Source organism: Rhipicephalus sanguineus, chromosome 11 (assembly GCF_013339695.2).
Source record: "Rhipicephalus sanguineus isolate Rsan-2018 chromosome 11, BIME_Rsan_1.4, whole genome shotgun sequence".
NCBI classification, from domain to species: Eukaryota; Metazoa; Arthropoda; class Arachnida; order Ixodida; family Ixodidae; genus Rhipicephalus; species Rhipicephalus sanguineus.
Window position 1 is genome coordinate 55,142,056 of NC_051186.1, and position 16,380 is coordinate 55,158,435.

At 49.0% G+C, this 16,380-nt stretch overlaps 2 protein-coding genes across 2 annotated transcripts in view; both read right to left on the reverse strand.

The window, feature by feature from the left end:
• LOC119374094 (exostosin-1) overlaps positions 1-16,380 on the reverse strand; it is a 170,853-nt gene that overhangs the window by 40,771 nt on the left and 113,702 nt on the right. Inside the window, exon 2 of the mRNA XM_037644158.2 lies at positions 8,432-8,753. Within this exon, the coding sequence (XP_037500086.1) occupies positions 8,432-8,753 (322 nt within the window). The remainder of the gene's footprint in view (positions 1-8,431; positions 8,754-16,380) is intronic.
• Positions 1-16,380, reverse strand: part of LOC119375605 (2-oxoadipate dehydrogenase complex component E1) — a 305,767-nt gene that overhangs the window by 31,492 nt on the left and 257,895 nt on the right. The window lies entirely within an intron of this gene.

Here is a 16,380-nt window from a genome sequence, read left to right on the forward strand (position 1 = left end):
ATAGTACTACTTTTCTGCGCGCATACTCCGCCGGCGCGCTGCTGCGTGTCCGGCGTTCCGAATTATTCTGAGAGCGCCTGTACATGGTTAAGCTATGGTCTACCCTCTCACCTCCTTTCCCTCTTCCTCACTGCAACATCAGTCCTCACCTTAACTTCCCTTTCCCACCCCCTTGCTACTATACTATACTATGCATGGCTATGCTATGCCAAGAGCTGCTTGGCACGTGTCCACTTTCTGTGGCACATGCTCGCTTTCTGCTGGTCACGCGAGCCGGCGGAAAGAAAAGCCTAAACAGCTCCGCTGCTAAATATGAGGAGAAACACCACGTGACGATGAACATGCACGGAGAACGAAGAAGAGCCCACTAAACGGCCGCACTCTATATAAATACATATTTAACGTTTTGATGTGCGGTAGTTGTCGTCCCTGGAATCCCAGCATGCATCATACATAAGCAGCCAACGCGCGCAAGCAAACACGCTCACCGCGTGGAGGACATCCAAGCTGCAGCAATACGACAGTTTGCCAGCCGCATACCCTGCTGCTAGGTCGATAAACGTGCCGCGCGAAGGCGACAGCCGCGATGTGCCAAGGGAAAACAAAGTGGAGCAGACATATAAGCCGAGGGGTTTTAGTGTCGTCCATTCAATCACCCTCCCGGGAAACACACAGCAGCGTACAGCAGCATCGGCATAGGGGCAGCAGTACGGAGAGAGCGGTAAGCCGCAGGAAGTCCTAGTCGGGCCCTCGGCGGCGGCCGCGGAGCGTCGTCGAGGGAGGAAGCGACCTATTCCGAGAGGTCCGCGAGAACCCCGCGCTTGCGGGAAGACGGCGACGTACTTACTACGCTCCCCGTTTCGTACGTATAGCGTGCGACGCGGCTGAAGCTACACGCGAGAAGTTCGGTCTATTGAAACGTGCATCTCCGCGCGTTTCGCGCACGGAGAGCCTCCCCCCCCTCACTTTTCCCAATCGGTCGAGTCCCAAAGCAAACAAGATTCGTTATGGCAGCAAAAAACGGAAATGAATCGATGACGTGCGTCGGCCTGCATTTGGTCCCCGGCTATCCGGGGGTACAGGTGTGACTTGAATAAAGGGTTTTTTGTAAGAACCTGCATGGGCACAATTCACACCTGCGACTTGCACCGGCCGTGCGACCGTTTGCGGGTGGCGACAAAAAAAAAAAAAAAAAAAAAAAAGCGACTCAAGGCGACCGATGTTCACACCTGCGTGCGACTTATATTCCGGTCGCCACACAGAATTCGCGTCTGCTCGCATACTGCTCGCATTGCCATTGCCCCCGCAACATAAGCTGCGCATGTGATTGGTTCCTGGTTTGCATGGTCTCGGTTAATACGCATGTGATTGGTTCGAAGCTTTTTGCGAATGTAGTCGCGCGACGGAAAAATCAAGCAGCGAGCGACTGAACCAAAGCGGCCATTTGCGACCAGTCGCTTTCCGACTAAACTTGGTCGCGCGACCGGTCGCAGGTGTGAACGAGCCTTAGCTCAGCACTGCACACAATTACGGGACGGTCCGATTGAGCAAAAGGCTTGGGAGCAAACATGCATATATGTTTTCGCCCGTGATCTCCTCAGCGTTAGCCATAGAGACCCGATGACTCTCTCCTACGCATCTCAATCGCACAACTTCGTAACGCTGATTCCGCAACGCTGCACGCTTCTACCGAGCCCCGTCTGTATAGACATAGCATGGCACGTGTCGACGCTACAGCTTGCGGAGCTGCAGTTTCCGCGAACCTCGCCGCGCTGCACGTTCGTTCCCCGACGTTTTCTTCCAGGCCTCAAACGGCGGCAGAGGGCCGAGAATGATGTTGCAAGTCCACCATTACCACAGCGCCACCGCGGCCGTTCGACAGAGGTGTCGGCTAAACAGTCCATCGACTGCACGCAGGGTGATACGCGGTCCCTAAGAACATATACACTGCCGCAATCTTTACGACCGTGAGGGCAGGAAGGAGAGAGCGCGGGCGCCTCGTGGCAATATTCCTTAACCTTTTCCGTACACACGAGAAGCGGAGATGGCTATAGAGTTGTTGGCACGTGTTATTAAGTTATTACTGCACCGATGTGGCAGTTTCCTCAGCAGGCACGCTACGCGTAAAAGCTCACGGGAAATTTTGGTACGCTTATTCTGACATGTATATGCTGTAGGGTCGTCCACATCTAAGCGAGCTGTTTAAGGGCAGGTGACGACATATCCGCTTTTTTCCGGATGCCAGGTATTGTTAGGCTGATGTTGGGCTGAGTCAGGCACCACGGAGGAATCGAAGGTCTCGCGGCGGGCATGAAGCATGTTGGTAAAGACTCGCGATACGCGGTTACCGTTTGGCAAAAAGATGCGCGTGGTCTGTCTGCTGGTAAAGAGGCTAGGTGGTGGCGGGGCGTCCGAGCCAGATGCCTTATATGTGTCCCGAGTGTTTCAACGTCAATGCGTGTCTCCTGCTATATTCCTGCTGTCTCCGCTTTACTCTTGCTATATGAGAAGTACCAAGGCTATATGCACGTCTACACTGACGGCTCCGTTTTGCCAAACAGCTCAACTGCAGCAGTTGTGATACCGATCAAAGCCACAACAATCAAATTCAAGACCTCCCACCTTACGACATCGACGGCAGCAGAGCTCGCAGCGCTTCGTGTCGCGTTACATTTCATAAGTGATGAACGGGCACAAAAATGGACTATGTTCAGTGACTCCAAGGCGGCACTACAGTCTCTTCTGTCACCTTTACGACGCGGCCCGCACGAACAACTTGTATTTGAGATTGCAGAGGAGACGCACCATTTAACTGAGAAAGGGCATGAAATAACTTTTCAGTGGCTTCCAAGTCACTGTGGGATTATCGACAATGAACGGGCCGATCAATCTGCCCGTTCCGCCCATACTGAAAACAATCAACTCTTAATACGTCTCTCCAGAACTGACGCTGCACGGAAGCAGTGGAACGAGCCACACTTCCAGCACGCACGACTATATGCCCTAGACCCAACTCTCAGCCTTCGAATTCACCCAGGACTTCGCCGAGGTGACGCCACCCTTCTGTGCAGGCTATAGTTGGGTGTCGCATTTACCTATGCGTACGCGTTCCGCATAGGAGTGGCCGACACCGCAGCTTGTGACCACTGCAGAAGTGATGAAACAATTAAGCATATTCTGTGCGACTGTCCAGAGTACTGTTCGCAGAGACAGTCGCTTTGCAACGCGCTTGACAAATTGGACGACCGAACTCTTTCGGAAGAAAGAATCCTGCGCCACCGACAGGACTTAACGTCACATAAGAAGGCTGTACAGGCGCTAATGCGCTTTCTGCGTTCAATCGGTCTATCAGAACGGCTCTGATAGGACGTCCTGCATGTGTGCATGTTTTGTTTTGTTTCATTTTATCTCACTCTCTCTCTGTCCTCTTTCCAACCCCTATATCCCCACCCCTGTGCAGGGTAGCAAACCGGTCGCTCGCACCAGGTTAACCTCCCTGCCTCTTCTTTTTCATCTATTTCTCTCTCTCTCTCTCTCTCTCTCCACATCTAGGGTGAACTCCTCATTAGCATTCAAGCCCTCGTAGAAGCTGATGCTTCATGCATGGGAAAATTGTTATTAACGCAATAGCGTTAAAAGGTGGTTTCGCAGAAATTCTGGTGTCGGCGTCATATAATATATATATATATATATATATATATATATATATATATATATATATATATATATATATATATATATATATATATATATATATATATACTTTCTAGCATTTTGGAAATGATTTTTCAAAAATAACTCGGTATGTAAAGTGTTAGAGATATGCGAACTCAAAGCAAATAACATTAATTGACTCATTGCATTGATAACCTCAGGCACGGCAATGATAATAGTTTCACACCTACGTAAGTAGGCGAAATACAGGCGTCTTTGGCACTACACCAGACTTGTAATGCACAACTAAACGAAAAATTGGCTGGTAACCTAAAGAGACAAGGTGACCCTTCACCGATTCACGAGCAGCTAGCTTTACGCTCAGGCGCCTCGTGAAACGTGGTGGTGATCCGTGATGAGCAGTGCCTCGGGGAGTTGCATTCAACTCTACGACGATACCTGTTTTTCTTTTCTGTTTTGCGTACGCCCCACCAAACGAATAATCGCGATTAAATCATTATTCGGAAAATTGGAGAGTTATAATTCCCCGGCCCTTACAAAGCACTACTGCCAAAAAACAACAACAACAACAACAACAACAACGCCAGCGCTTGTCGAATTGTTGCCACAGTGCTACAGTTAACCTGCCGGGGGAGGGGGTCTGATCCCCTCCTTAAGAAACGGAGAGGGGGCCGGGCCCGCCTGGGCCCTCCCCTGACTTTAAGCCCTGTCCCTGTGCGTGTGATTCGTACAGAGGTGATTGCGTGACCAGTGTTAGTCGCAGGTGTGAACGAGCCTTCAAGCGAAATTTAAACGGACACTAAAGAGAAACAATGAATCGGTTTAGATCGATAAATTGTGCTCTGAGAACTCTAATGGCGTTAATTTCGCCATCATAGGTTTATTAATAGAGGAGAAAATCAAGTTCAAAGATTAATTTTTAAATTTCGCGCCGAAATCTCCCCGCGTGACGTCACGGATTTCAAAGTGTATTTATCGTATATCGGCGCCATTGGCTCATCAAAATTACCCCAAACTTGTTATGTTAAGTCTATGGCCCCCTCAGAGGACAACGCACTTCATTTGTACCAATTAGGAGCTACGTAGTCCCTAGTAGGCACCGTCAAAACATGTGACGTCACGGCAAATGGTGCGGAAACTTCAAGGTGGCGTCGCTACCCACATTTTGTTTTTGCGCGTTTGCTCGCTTACTAAGCGTCTTCTCGCGGCAAGCGTGGTGTTTTTGGGATTGTGAAAGAGTACTTTACTAATATGAGAAAAATCGCTTTGCTCTTTAGTGTCTCTTTAAGTCAACTGGCGCTTAACACATGACGTCTCCGTTTCGTTGATATTACGCGTGCACACTATACGCGCGTCTAGACGTAAAAAAACTCAAGGTCTGTAGCCAAGGTCTGTAGCATGTGATCTGCGCTTCCAAACACTCATATTCGGCGCAAAAAAAAAACCAAAAAAAAAACACATTGGACTACCATGTTGCAACCATAGGCCGCATCAGAGCGAGCATCGCGCCGGACAACGGAGTCACTCCGCTTGGCCACACGTGCGTGTAGTTGCTGCGGAAGATAGCAATGAATCAATTTGCGTCGCTCGGAAAGAGACGCAACCTTTTGGGGGACACTATCTTCGCGGCCTTGCAACGGTAAAATCGATGGAATCGATACAGTCTTTGCGTCGAGTATCGATCGCGTCTGTTCGCAATCGCGACTGGAAAAAGTTGTCTCGGCCGCCCCGCGATAACGCTGTGCCAACCGCACGGTTGGCACCGTTACGGCTTTCCCAACAGCTTGCCTATAATCTCGGTTGTCCTGGGAGCGGCTGCTGAAACCAGCGAACCGAAACGAAACAGATCAGCGGAGCACGTGTAAACATGCACCTCCGTGCTAAGATAGCAACTAAACAAACGCTTGATATCTGAGGAAGCTTTTCGGCGAAAATTGAACAAGGACACATAACACAAAGGAACAGGACGGGCGCCGCCAACTTCCAACTAATTTTATTCCACAGTGGAAAGAAATAGAATCTTCTTTCTACTGTGGAATATAATTAGTTGGAAGTTGGCGCCCGTTTTGTTCCCTTGTGTTATGTGTCCTCGTTCGATTTGCGCCGAAAAGTTTCCTCAGATTGAAGCCACATTCAAGCAGTTTCTAGCTATGTTTGCTCTTCAAATATGCAATGTTATAAAAAATATGTGCGCGTACATATATCGTTGAAAACTGCAACAAAAGTTTTACAGCCATCTCATGAAGAAGGGGAAACATTAGTCAGCTCCGTCGCAATACAATGGTGCTATGCGGTGAAGCAAACCAAAAATCGGAAGGGGCCGCTGTCACGGGACGTAGGGTGCCTCCCCCCCCCCCCCCCCCCCCAAAGCGTTTTTTTATCTTCTTTTTTTTCGAGGATGGGTTTCGTGCACCCCCAAAAGTGCCTTCGCGAACCCCCATTTGAGAACCACTGCGTTAGAGATTTAGTCGGGCGCATTTGTGCCCTGCAAAAGGAAAACCTCAAGGTGAAACACTCGCAGTACAATGATGAACGGCGAGCACGGTCGTCGATAATCTGATCGTCGGGGAAACACGTCTACTTTTACACGTCTGATCGTAAGACGTTCCAGCGTTTTAATCGCTGGTTCTCGCGTTAGTTCTAGAATCAACTCCATGGATCGCACGCGCGTCGTGCGAACAACCTGATCGGACCATTCGCGAACACTAAGGAGTGTTTCAGTGCACTGAGGCGTGGCCTGAATGCAGTGCGCCTATAGAGGTAACACGTGTCAGATTCTCCACAGTGAAAACCGTTCACAATAAAAAGAAAACGCAAGAACGCGAGACAATACGGACAGCCAACACTAGTCAGTGTTAGTCAACGTCATTCAATGCTGCTACTGCGCAAGTAAACACGGTGTTATCTCCACACAGCGGGCTCTCAAACAAACAAACAGAATTGTTTAATACACAATTTTTTGTCCCGCCTAATGCTAACGGACTACGCGAGTCGAGAGCCGTCATATAGGCAAGTCACGTCACATACGTCACATATATCCCGCGTGGGACCTTGTCCAAACACGCGACGAAACGAAGAATAATATGAACAAGAAAAGACAACATGAAAATGAGTCAGATGAGCTAGGAATTAAAGGACCCTGGTTGCTGCACGTGCGTTGTGGTGTGGACGACTTATATAAGCCGTGCACTCGTGTCGATCCAGCCGTGGATGAGCACTCGACTGCATGCAGGCGCTTCGCGTAATAGCGACGCCAACTCGACAACGACCGAAACAAGCCTCTCTCTCTTTTCTCTTCCCCTCTGCGCTATCATGGAGTGGACGGTGCATTCCCACACCCCTATTTTACCGTTTGTGCGCCCTTCGTCCACCCGTCCTTCCGTTTTATTACTGCTTTGTTCAAACTGGACGACGACGACGACGACGAGAAGCCACCGCCGGCACAAGTATATATACCGTATATAGCCTACAGCTTCGCGAAACGACGAACGTGCCCGGATTTAATGCTCCTGCACGTCTCGCGAGCCAATTTGCGCGAATGAAGCGTCGTTTTCGTGATAGCACTCACCGTATATATTCTCTTCTACTCTCTCTCTCCTTTCTACACTTTCTTTTTTTTTTAGGTCCCGCTTTTCCAGAAGCAAAAACGCATCGCTCCGCACTTGCGACGAGACGTGCAGCGTGCGTATACCTGGAAAGACTGCCTGGCTGCACCATGCCGCTGCTTCCAGACACGAGTGGCGATGGCCGGCAGCGCATGACTGCCAAATGTTGGAGGTAGATGAGTACGTGTTCTTTCTTTCTTTCTTTTTTAATTAGTAGAAAATGCAAGGTGAGAGAAAGCGAGTTGGGGGGGGGGGGGGGCTGCACATGCGGCGGCACACAGAAAACATCGAAAAAGATGAACGTGAAACCCGCCGATGCAATAGAGTCGCGTTCTGCACGCTTTATTATACCACGTGTTCCGGCTAACTAAAACTCCAGAGGAATTAACTGCAGCCACCTCAGGCATCACGCGTGCCGTATAGTATCTTCAACGTCTATACATTTGCTTCCGACGGGAGGGAAAAATCAATCCCCTGTCCGAATTAAAAAAAAAAGGAAAAAAAAAAAAAACTCACGAGGGTCCCTCAGGCATTCGCTCGAAAGATTTCTGCACTAAACGTGATTTTGCACTGCCTCCGGGATCGACCCACCTTTGACCGAGCGACTATGTCACGTGATGCCGTCACAAAATATGGCGATCTGTGACGTCACAATGACGTCCTCGAGTGGTGGTGACTTTTTTTTTATCACTCGTGTTGACGTCGACGCCGCGGGACGCCGACGGTCAATTTTCGTATTTCATGAGTCATCTAAAACTTTCGCCTTAGTAACTCTCATTTATGCTAATAAATCATACCATCTCCCGCTAAAGGGGACCATGAGGCGATGCGAAGCAGCGTTTCGGCATGTCGAGCCCGCGTTTCAGAGGGGAAAGGGGAAGATGGGAGGGGAGAGGGGAAGTGGAAAGGGGGAGGGCAGATGGGAAGTGGAGGGGGAAGGGAGTGGAGAGGATCGGCGCATGCGCAGTAAGGGTGGTCACGCCGCACACCACCGGTTTGAACTCCGCCACAAGATGCTTCGCATCTAAAAGTTTTAATGATCACCGTCGTTTTTTTTTTAGCGCTCCCGATAACCTTAGGCACGAGCTGCGACGCGACGAAGCACACTCCGCATGGTCCGTGAGAGATCTTACGAGCACGTGCTCCCTCACCTGGAGCACGGTGAGCACGATCTTGTCGACGGAGGAGAAGTACGTCTCCCAGAGAAGCTGACTTCGCTGCCTCATCGCGTGCACCCGCCGCCGCGGCATGGACCTCAGGGTGTCCGGCACCTGGAGTAGCAGCCTCTCGTCGGCTCTCAGCGCGGCGCCCTCCCAGCGCAGGGCCTCGCCGAAGGGCAGCTCCCAGCCGTTGGCCAGCAGCACGGGCACGCAGCCAGCCTGCAGGGACTCCAGGAAGCGGAAGGAGCCCAGGCGACGGCCGCGTGGAACCAGGCAGAAGGTGGCGTTCTCCATCAGCGAGCCGTAGTCGTACCTGAAGAATACCAGAAAAGAGGGGGGGGGGGGGAGAGTTTTAGAAAAGCGGGGTAGATAGATATAACGTGTGTGCAAAAAAGTCAGTGAAAAACAATTTATTCTGACGTTTCGACCGGAAAAGCGTTAAAATAAACGTGTTAATGTTTTTTCACTGTAACTTTCTATTCATATCTTTGACCGAATAGCCAGGAACCTCCTCTAGAGCAAGGAATCAATGGGCCGGTTCTGTTTCGAGAATGAATGATGACACAATGGAACGCGTTGCCTTAAACTGTACAATAAAAACTCATCAGCCAACAGTTTTGAAAGGGGACGACCTCTTCGCCAGGGTTCGTTGTCGTTTGCTTCGCACTGTTGATTCACAGGGACGAGGAAATTGCTTCGGCTCGACGTGCGCTACGATTAATGCTCGGTGACTGCGAAAACATAAATGCTTTATAAACGTTGGCGTGCCGTATTTTTTTTTCTAAACCTCACAAAGTTCGTGTTCCCCTCCCTCCTTTAATTTTTTTTTATTGCGTAGAGATCGAAGGATTAACAAAAAACAAAATTGGCCTAAGGCACAAAATGATAGCAGCCGGGAATGAGACTCGCGGTTTAATTAAGGTTTCTCCGGCAGCGCTACTCCATGGTAAGTAGGGTGCTACGTCTACATAGTATATATATAAAAGCACAATTTATTGCTCCCTTCTCTACACACATTAACACGTAGGCAGATTGCACGAGCAGTACTATAAAATCATGGTGTAAACACAAGAACCGGCGGAGGATGAGCGGCTTTCATTTCTCTTTTTCTTTCTTTCTTTCTTTCTTTCTTTCTTTCTTTCTTTCTTTCTTTCTTTCTTTCTTTCTTTCTTTCTTTCTTTCTTTCTTTCCTTCCGTCTTCCTTTCTTTCTTTTTGTACACACGTGCCCATTTCGCGGCTCTTTTGCCGTCTTTTTTTTTTCCTGTTTTTTTTTTTCCCGTTCGCGAAAACAACATAAGTGCGAAGCGGCACGCGTGCGCTCGAGAGAAATAATTAATCGTACGGCTCGTAACAACTTAGCGCGCCGCGTGTTCACGAGCCGTGCAGCGAGCCGACGTTGCCGCAGGCTATGTATACTCTTTCCTCAAAGTGCACGAAAAAAAAAAAAAAAAAAGAACCCACAAAGCGTGCGAAGTTCACGCGAGCACCGCCTTAGCGCGGCGTGATTTTGAAAGCGCCGCCTTGATGCGAGTTTATTAAGGCGAAAGCCTTGGATGCCTCACCAAACGCGAAAATTGACCGTCGGTGTTCCTCGGCGTCACGCAGTGTCAGCACGCGTGATGAGAAAATTCATCACGTGATGACGTCAGAGATCGCCAAAATACGTGAATTCAGATGATGCCGTCATCGCATGACATCGCCGCTTTGTCGTAGGTGGGCCGACCACGGAGGCATGCAGTGCAAAAACCAGGTGAGTTACAGAAGCAAGGTGTGTGACCGGGCTAGTTGCTATTCCATAGCTATACGTGAACGGCGAGGTATACAGAAAGCTAAGGTACAGGCAAGGCTTAACACACTGCATACTCAGCACTGCACGGGTTTAGCGATAGACACCACGCGCGAGCGTGACGCGGAATAAGCAGCCATCTTCTTACGCACCGCATCCCGACGTAGACGAATCTCTCTCGGGAACTAAAGGGCCTCTATTATTACACGAAGCCGAGTAAGCGAGAGAGCGAGGCACGTGGAGCGTATTTATTCGTCGAGCTAATGCAAGCATACGGCATGTTCTTGGATAGAAGATAAAATGAGAGATAAGTATAGAGAGAGAGAGGTAAGAAGAGAGAGCGGTAAAGAGAGAGCGGTAAGGAGAGAGATGTAAGAAGCGAGAGAGAAAGGTAACAAGAGAGATGTAAGAAGAGGGAGAGAGGTAAGAGGAGAGAGCGGTAAGGAGAGAGATGTATGAAGCGTGAGAGAGAGGTAACAAGAGAGCGATAAGAAGAAAGATGTAAGAAGGTAGAGAGGTAACAAGAGAGATGTAAGAAGAGAGAGAGGTAACAAGGCGAGGTAAGAAGAGACAGAGGTAACAAGAGATAGGTAAGGAGAGAGAGCGGTAAGGAGAAAGAGGTAGAAGAGAGAGAGAGGTAACAAGAGAGATAAGGAGAGAGGGATAAAAAGAGAGAGGTAAGATGAGAGAGGTAAGAAAAGACATGCAGATTGTCTGGCGTGTGGGCCTCGGGGAAAATAAAGAGGAGAAGGGAGAGGAGGAGAAGAAGAAAACTAATTGGATGTGCTCGAGGCCGCGCGGAATCCTTTTGTATCTGTCTCGTAAGCTCTCGTTCCTTTTCGTTTATGCACGAGAGCTCCCGGCGCGAGCACAAAAGGCGAGCGCTGCGGCTCCGAAATGGGAGCTCTTCGTCAAAGCAGCCGGAAAGCAGTAGACCATGAGTGTGCGTTCCATTGCGAGTCTGCGAGGACAGACTCGGAAGAACACGAACAAGGAGAGCGCACGCAAGGACAGTTAAATAACCATATGTAGTACTAGTTTATTTCTTTTCTTTTTTTTCTCCCTCTTTATCTCATGCTTTATTACGCGGGATACTGAAAAAAAAAAGAATTCGTAGGCAACTAAATCACTGTTTTGAGAGTGAATGAAAGGAACGTTGTTGTTATGCGGCGCGCAGCTATTAGCCGATCGTTATAGTTATCGTATATGGATATCATTAGCCAACGATGGTATCGTGCGAGAAAATACGGTTGTTGAATTCGCGCACGAAAGATCACGATCAGAGCAGTGGGTGGAAGAGCCCTGGGAAGACATCATCGCCTTCAACAACAATGATGATAACGGCGATAACATAGTGAAGTTTTCGTGCGCTATAATCTTCAGTATGACATACCAACACGCTCAAAACGCCAACGTTACTAAGATAACATCAAGAACGGTGTACAACTCAATCACTGGAATGAGACTCGATGAGGACGATGTCGGTGTCATAAACCTACGATATTTTTTTTTCGTACGCCACTTATCTCGTCAATTTCAATGATACGCTTGGAAGGGTATGCGAACGCCTCATTTTTCAACGTCTAAACGTCGACATCCTTATACCACGCAATCTACACTACCCGATGATGAAGTGGTAGAAAAAAATCACGACGACTGCTGGCCTCCGGAATACGGAAGCACAGTGCGTTCTCAAGTCCTCGAAAGAAATAACCAGCGCATCCATGCAGCTGACAACGACAACGGCTGAATGATTACACACGGAATGCACAAGCCTCGTAGCGGCAAGAGATACGCAGTCAATGACCGGGAACACCGAGCGAGACTAATTTTCTCGGCTGTCCGTTCGGCTTGAGGGCGTAAACGAGTTTTTTAAATAAGCGAGGACGAAGGCACCACGAACGTCGCGAGAACGCAAAACTCCGTTTCGATTAACAAGATTCCTTCCCCGCATGCCCGGGGTGTTCCGCGGCAAAAGCCACCGCCCAGGGCGCAACTGCAACGCGAGCGCGCTGTCTCTTGCGCGCGTTTAGAGTTTATTATTTTTTTTCGGCGTCTATTTCGCTTTGCTTGGAATCTCGTGACGTTGATGAACAACAAAGACGTCGACGTTTGTCAACGAAGGAACAAGAGAGGTAGCGTGGCGTACAAAAAGAAAGAAAAAACTCCATGAAAAAGAACAGTGAAGTAACGAGACGCGCTGTCTTGAATAAGAAAGACGAGCCAAGAACGTTTTGACGTTTGCCAGCTTTGTTTTCTAATCTTTAAACACGTGGCGGAAAGAAAAGGAAAAAAAAAAAATACCCCGGCAAATTGGACCAGGCTGTCTCACAACGCTTTCGTATTTCCGGAGACGTCCCTTTGTTAGGATGTCTTTGATGAAGGTGAACGTATTTTTTTTTCTAAAGGCCCACGTGGCAACACGATTCTGTAATTCCGGCGACAATTTCGCAGTGGGACAAATCAGCCACTAACACCGGCAGTTTGAATTTCTCTCGAAAAATTGCACAACGTAGATATTTACAAAAAAAAAAGCTATAACGGTGTTTATCTCCGAAAGAATAAGGTCATGTTATTCGCGATGTAAATATTGGTGCGGCTGAGAGCGACGCTTTCTCCTTAGTGTCCATTTTGGAGTACTGCCTCTGGGTTAAATAATAACAACTGTTGGGGTTTAACAACCCAACACCACGATATGATTATGAGAGACGCCGTAGTGACGGGCTCCGGAAATTTCGACCATCTGTGGTCCTTTGACGTGCATCGAAATCTAAGCACATGGGCCTCTAGCATTTCGCCTCCATCGAAACGAGGCCGCCACGGCCGGGATTCGATCCCGCGACCTTCGGGTCAGCAGTCGAGCACCATAACCACTATAGACCACCTTGGCGGTTCTGGCTCAATGTTTAGGCCACCATGTAAAACTTCCTTGAGAGTTTCACAATTCCGCAAACTACATTTGCGAGCGAATGAATAGAACCACAGTGCCTCTTGCAATCGTTCACAGCTCCGCGTCGATTGCGCAATTAATTAAAACGTCCTTCCTGTTCCCCTTCCCATTTTTATTATTTCCCTCTCTCTCAGCCGTTTTTTAAACCCCTATTTATCCAACGCAATACAGGGTAGCAAACCAGACACTCGCATTCGGTTAACCTGCCTGACTTTCCTGTCTCTTTCAAAGCTTTAGAAAGGAACGTTTGCAACCCTATATATCCCTTCCAGCTTGCTATTATTATTAAAGCGAAAGCCTTAAATGCCTCATCAAACGCGTAAAGTGACCGTTGGCGTCAACACGAATGATGCCAAAACAATTAATCACCATCGACGGAGAGGAGAGGGAGGGGACGCGCATGCGCAGTGGGGGTGTGGATGCCGCGGGAGGGACGGACAAAGTCCTCGCCTCAAGGTGCTTCGCGTCTAAAAGGAACATGAATTTCGCCTTCGAGTCGTCTTAGGCAAATGCATAGGGGACCCAGTGAGTTACTACTTTTGTTAGTATAAATAGCTAAATGGACATTACAGGAATCCCAAAGGCAATCGAGGCGTTCCTCCCACTTCTAACTCACTTTATTAATACGTCGGCTCGACGCGCCTAAATTGCGATCCGCCGTCTACAGCGGAACCTCACCGCGCTACGCAGATCGCGGCTGAGCGGCGCGAGAAAATTGATTACAAGCGGCGCGCGGCGGTTAACTAACGAGCCAGCCTAGAGTCGAGCTATTTATTAAGACTGAAACATCCGAAGGGGCCCGCGCGGGTGTGGGGAGGCTCGATGAAGGCGGAGATCGTTACAGAATAGGGACCATTTTTTTTCCGCAACCGGCAAGTAGCGTCGTCGTCAGTTAGCTTTGCAAGTTCTCGAGAGATTACATCATTGTTGCCCTCCTCTCTGTCAGATCCTCCCTTTATTTCTCGCAAAGCCCGTCCTCCGAGACCACAGAACACCGCCCGCACATACAGTGTGTGTGTGTGTGTGTGTGTGTGTGTGTGTGTTTCTACATATCAAACTTTCGTTTTCTCACAAGGACGCAATACGGACAAATGGCGTGCCTGTGGAACTCCCTTTCTCACAAAGCCCGGCCTCCGAGACCAATGAACACAGAACGCACATAGAGAGTGTGCATGCCCTCCTCAGTTTTCCCAACGCCTCACTCTATATCTCACCTCTTTACCAGAGCCTTGCTCTCTCGCAAAGCCCGGCCTCCGAGATGCACGCAGAACGCACATAGAGTGTGTGCTCTCTATTTCTCACCTCTTTAACAACGCCCCCCTTCCTCTATCCCGTCCTCCGAGACCAAAGAACACAGCTCGCACGCATAGAGTGTCAGTGTGTCCTGCTCCGTTTCCCTTTCTCACGCCCATCCTCCTATAGACCAGAGGCCCGCGCTGGCTCTCAGGGCCGGAGGGCAGTGGTGCCTAAAAGAGGCAGTAAAACGTCGGCGAGTTAACGAACTGCAACCGTTGGCGCCGGCTCGTTACGCGTGGCCATGGAACCACGGAGGCAACAGAGCTCACGGCGGCAGCGTTCGGGAAAGCGACGCTAATAGGATGAGGCGTGTTATCGGACCCGAAGCCGCTGCTGCTGAGTGATGCTGCAGCTGAGTGGAGATGAAGAGGCTGACGCGATGCGCTGGCCACAATAGCGGCGGTGGACGAGAGAGCTCGGGATACAAATATAACGGCCGCGTTCCGAAGATACTCGCCCTGTATTACACTCTAAAAAGTAAAGGAGGAAATGGGGGGTCGAGGTTACTCCTTTAGGGGAGTAACTAACCTGCCACACCCATTACTCCTTTTTGGGGGTAACTGCGACGGGACGAACCGTTACTCCCCGTAGAAGTTGCTCCTTCAGGGAGTAACTGACTGGAGCAACGGATGCTCTTTGTGAAAACTCCCACAGGAGCAACGGTTACTCTTTCTCGATACTCCTCAAAGGAGGAATGGATAGTCTTTTTCGATACTCCCACGGGAGGGACGGTTACTCTTCTTCAATACCCCCAAGGGAGCGACAGTTACTCTTTTCGATTACTCCTCTAGAGAGCAGCCGTTGCTCCTTTCCTAAACTCCTAAAGGGAGGAACGGATGCTCTTGGTCAATACTCCTATGGGAGTGACACTTGCTCCTTACAAATACTCCCGAGGGAGGAAAAGATAGTCTTTTTCAATACTCCCAGGGGAGCGACGGTTTCTCTTTACAAGGAGGAATGGATGCTCTCTGTCAATACTCCCACGGGAGCAATGCTTGCTCTTTCTGAACACCTAAATGGAGTAACACTTACACTTTCCCATTAGTCCCGCAGGGAGGAATGTATATTATCTCTCAATACCCCCATGGGAGCGACATTTACTCTTTCACAACATTCCTCATCGGAGCAGCATGCAGTTATAATCATCCTCAATGCCTCTCGATGGAGTAACGTTTGCTTGTATTGAGTGCTCCTCAAGAAACCAGCAGTGCAGCTCTCCCATCGGCAAATGAAAAAAAGTTTTGAGGAACATGATTTTCATCGGGTTGCGCCGAGTCTGACACAAATGCTCCAGGAGAGGGTAGAAATCCAGATCTATTTGTGAGAAAAATACTTTATTGAAATCAGTCTGGCTGTTCACTGGCTCAAGATGGTTAGAGCCACACGGATGAGTGACGTCGGCCGCAAGACGCTCTGAACTTTCAGAACTTGACATAGGAGATCGAAGGTCCGCTGAGCTTTCTTGCCGAAAACAATGTTCAGCGCCCAGTATAGCGCGATTTGTGTGGCAATGGCTGCCAAAAGGCCAGTCTCCTTAATATCAAGGCCATCCAGGCGCATAGTAAATTCCCTTGAAGTCAACAAGCTTCCATTGTATGTCACTGTCGGCACATGATGCGTCTTGATGGGGTCCTACAAAAAAAAGGCACATTTTAACACAACGCTTGTTGCTTCATTATTACAGCAGCTGCTTCATGTAGCAACAGATAAAACCTAATGCTTTACGACACAATGACAAATAAATGAAATTCCACCTTTTTGGAAAACATGATTCGACACTGGAAGGAACATTCTTAACAAGTCAAAGCATTTGCAGTAAGGCTACAGGTTTATCCACAGGTTAGAGACTGGTCTCGTTTACACGGAAGCCAATTAATTGGTTCTGAAAAAAAAAACAGAGGCCTTTG